At 34.8% G+C, this 4,124-nt stretch overlaps 1 protein-coding gene across 1 annotated transcript; it reads left to right on the forward strand.

Annotated features, from left to right (window-relative positions):
* Nucleotides 1-226: 226 nt before the first annotated feature.
* On the forward strand, nt 227-3,909 carry LOC122303791 (UDP-glycosyltransferase 82A1-like). Its single transcript, XM_043115745.1, has 2 exons — nt 227-951; nt 2,862-3,909. The coding sequence occupies exons 1-2, from the start codon at nt 480-482 to the stop codon at nt 3,752-3,754; spliced, it is 1,365 nt and encodes a 454-aa protein (XP_042971679.1). The 5' UTR covers nt 227-479; the 3' UTR covers nt 3,755-3,909.
* Nucleotides 3,910-4,124: the final 215 nt, after the last annotated feature.

Below are 4,124 nucleotides of genomic sequence, written 5' to 3' on the forward strand. Positions count from 1 at the left end.
ATGAAATTTCATCACGTGTTGAAATACAAATCCCTTTGCCTTAATTATAGAAGCGGCCTGATCGATTGTGGGTGCCCATCGGCCTAACTTGCAAGTTGATTTGCAGCACCTTCTCATGTTGATTTGAATATTAGATAATGGGTAAAATATTTATAATTGAATTATATATATACTAACTGGAAGCGACGTGGCTTTAGTGCTATCCACCAAAAAACTGTTCCTTTTGAGCCAGCCAAAGCAACAAGATTACTTCAACTTCTTTTTTCACCCCCATTTATATATTGGCATGAAGGAGAGAGTTCACGGAGTTGGCTCGTAATACACATCTAGAGGCACATGCTTCGTTGACTCTCTCTCCCTCTCCCTCTCCCCGGCTGAGCTTCTATATATTGGGGTAGCTTGAATGCACCAAAAACCATAGACAGCAGCCTCCAACTCCGTTTTCTCAAGGGGAGGAGAATAAAGCATATCAGGGTACTATGAAGTGCACAAAGAGGCCAAAGATTATATTGGTTCCGTACCCAGCACAGGGACATGTTACTCCCATGCTCAAGTTAGCCTCTGCCTTCCATAACTGTGGATTTGACACCATCATGATCACCCCAGAGTATATTCATCATCAGATTGTGTCGAGATTAATAGAATCTAAAGACCAGACTCTGAGCATGCCAATACCTGATGGGTTGGACAAGGCCACGCCTCGAGACTTCTTTGCCATTGAGATGGCTATGGAGAACAACATGCCTGTTCATTTGGAAGCCATGGTTCGAAAGCTTGACGAGGATGGTGGCATTGTGTGTATGGTTGTTGATCTGCTAGCGTCGTGGGCCATTGAAGTAGCCAACCGGTGTAGCGTCCCTGCTGCAGGGTTTTGGCCGGCAATGCTTGCCACATACCGATTGATTGCAACCATACCAGACTTGGTCCGGAAAAGTCTTATTTCTGATGCAGGTTAGTCACACAAACAAAATGACATTGTCAGTCTCTACCTCTCTTGGTTAAATTAACGCATTTATTATTTTATTTGGGGGGAAAAACAAATCGAAATTCATGCAAAGTCAACTGTAGAGACTTGAGAAGTGATAACTGCTTTAAAATATTTGTGGTTCTAGTACTGAATAAAACATTAAACAACATTTTTAACTTTTTGGGTTAGTAGGATCCATGCCGTCTCTAGTTTTTGCCAATTTATTTGATGCATATATCTCTCTGATAATATTAGTAGATATTTCGTTTCTTTATGTAACAGTTGATCACCGTCGCCAGAGTCCTTAATTAACAAAGTCATTACGATGATCACAATGGAATTAATGTCAATATTGCTGGTTACAATTTTGACTATGTAATTTCTACGTACTCCTTAGATACATTTATAATAATTAAAATTATAGTCTACACCCTGATGGTTTAATGGCACATAATCATCCAATTTTTTAAATAAAAAATTTGGATTTAAAACCCTTGCCAGCCCCTTGTATATATAAAAAAAAATTATAAATATTATTTCTCATTCATAAAAAAATTATATATAATTTCTTATTTGTGCATAGATACAAAATTAACTTTTTCAAAAAAGACAATATTGACGAGAAACACAATACGATGAAAAAGAGGAATATCATTGACGATAATGGCATGTCACGAAGAAATATTTTTAGTACTTATTCCGATCGACTTTTTATCGTATTCAGTTTACATCAACGAGACTATATCTTGTTGTCCCTAATTTCTTTCCCTCGTTATGTCCTCTTAATAATTATTTGCCGATAAGATCAACTAAAGTAATCTCATCTAAAGTGATATTGTCATTATAATTGTTTCAAATTTATACATAAAATATAATAAATAATTTAATATTTTTAAATTTTAAAATAATAATAATATTTTATTTAATTTTTATCTTTTATTTAAAACCATTCAATCTCATCTTTGAATTCAAACCAGACTATCTCGTTTTGTTTGATTACACAAATTACTTTATTTTATTTTATCTAATCATTATAATTTTTTTAATTTTTATATAAAATATAATAAATAATTTAATTTTTTTAAATTTTTATTTAATTTTTATTTTTTATCTTTTATCTCAAATGTGTAAGCAATCAAACGAGACTTAAAATACTCTGATGATTTTAATTCCCTACAGTTAGGCGGTTTTACACTACATTTCCATGGGCGGACCTAGGTCTGGAAATAAATAATAATGGACCCTTTGTGTATTAATTAATATCTTCTGCGATCCACTTGACTTTCTCTTTCATTTTTTTCTCGACGACTTTCTCTTTCATTTAATCCTCTCGGCCACGTTTATGGACATTTTATAGTCAGCGAATCCACTGGATGATATGATTTTCAGAATTTTAAAAAATCCATTAAATGCCAGCTTCTTATAAAAAAATATATATACATAGATACGTCTACGTACTACACAGAGGCGTACCTAATAATTTTATTCCTCGATCTATTAATTTATAATTTCTAGTTTCTACTGATCTAATTTTCTTCTCAACGAAGTTACGAAACTCAGTCAAAGATAGTTGAGCATGCATGCCTTGATTCTTTCTATTTCTATACATAATTATTATTTAAGAAAAATAATATTTACAGTCATAAAATATATAAGTATTATATAATTTTTTTGAAAAAATTAAATAAATATCAATTTCACATAAAAAAAATTAATTTTTTAATAATAAATCATACTTTTTTTTAAAATCGACTATGTGATACTTATATACATTCCACCACAGTACAAAATATTACTTTTCTTTTGGTACTTTGGGTTAAAGATAATAAGTGTTTTTTAAATAAAAAGTTCTTTGTGCATTCGTCTCATGAAGATTATTTTAATATTCTGGCAGGAATTCCCCAACGTCTAGGCACAATTTGCTTACCTGATCAACCAATGCTGTCTACCGAAGATGTGCCATGGTTGGTTGGAAGTCTTGCAGCGAGGAAAGCAAGATTCAAGTTCTGGACAAGAACCTTGGACAGATCAAAGACTCTGAGATGGCTCCTGGTGAATTCCTTTCCTGATGAATACATCGATGGAAAACAAACCCAGTTGGTCGAGAACTCTCAAGATCATCATGCCCCACTCGTTTTCCCCATTGGGCCGTTGAGCAAGCATGCGGTTTCCAAGAATATTTCTAGCTTCTGGGAAGAAGACAAGAGCTGTCTAGATTGGCTGGATAAGCAAAAACCAGACTCTGTTGTATACGTCTCTTTTGGAAGCTGGGTTAGCCCCATTGGAGAAGGAAAAGTGAACAATCTAGCCTTGGCGTTGGAGGAATCAGGGCGGCCATTCATATGGGTGCTAGGGTGTGCATGGCGTGAAGGGTTACCAGTAGGGTATCTGCAGAGGGTGGCCATGCAAGGCAAGGTGGTTTCATGGGCACCGCAAATGGAAGTATTGCAGCACCAGGCTGTGGGGTGTTACCTCACACACTGTGGGTGGAACTCAACAATGGAGGCTATCCAATGCCAGCAGCGCCTTCTATGCCATCCAGTTGCAGGAGACCAGTTCATAAACTGTATATACAATGTTGAGGTATGGGGAATTGGGGTGAAACTCAATGGGTTTGGACAAAAAGATGTAGCAGAAGGCTTGAGAAGAGTGATGGATCAGGAGAGTGAGATATTGAAACACAGGTTGAGAAGGCTATACGAGAGAACAATGGGAGAGGAGGCTAATTCAAGAGTATTGTCTAATCTTAAAGCCTTCATCGATGATCTCAAGATTATAAAATCATGATCAGACTCCTATTTATAAACCGGCCTGTACATGATTTGGACTTAAGTTAATTTTCATGGGTTATTATTTAATAATTAAGAGAGTACCATTGCTCGGATTTGGTGAAAATTAATAAAATAACTTTCGGACTTGGAATAAAATGTTGACAAATATTATATGGAATCATTGTAGCAATCACCATGTGTGTGTGTGTTTATATATATATATATATATATAATAACGATCTATCGATAAAGTTCTAATTTTTAATGTCTTCATTATTGGGTTAACCGTTAATCCAGCCATTCATCTATTATTCTCACAACGGAAAGATGTCCAAATTAGAAAAGGGTTAATATACATTTATATTATTAGTATCATTATCTTTCAA

The sequence above is a fragment of the Carya illinoinensis genome, chromosome 3 (assembly GCF_018687715.1).
Source record: "Carya illinoinensis cultivar Pawnee chromosome 3, C.illinoinensisPawnee_v1, whole genome shotgun sequence".
Classification (NCBI taxonomy): domain Eukaryota; kingdom Viridiplantae; phylum Streptophyta; class Magnoliopsida; order Fagales; family Juglandaceae; genus Carya; species Carya illinoinensis.

Excerpts from the sequence above, each read along its gene's own strand:
- LOC122303791 (XM_043115745.1), top strand. The coding sequence starts at position 480 with ATGAAGTGCACAAAGAGGCCAAAGATTATATTGGTTCCGTACCCAGCA. Across the intron at positions 952-2,861 it reads AAGTCTTATTTCTGATGCAG|GAATTCCCCAACGTCTAGGC; the intron begins GTTAGTCACACA and ends ATATTCTGGCAG.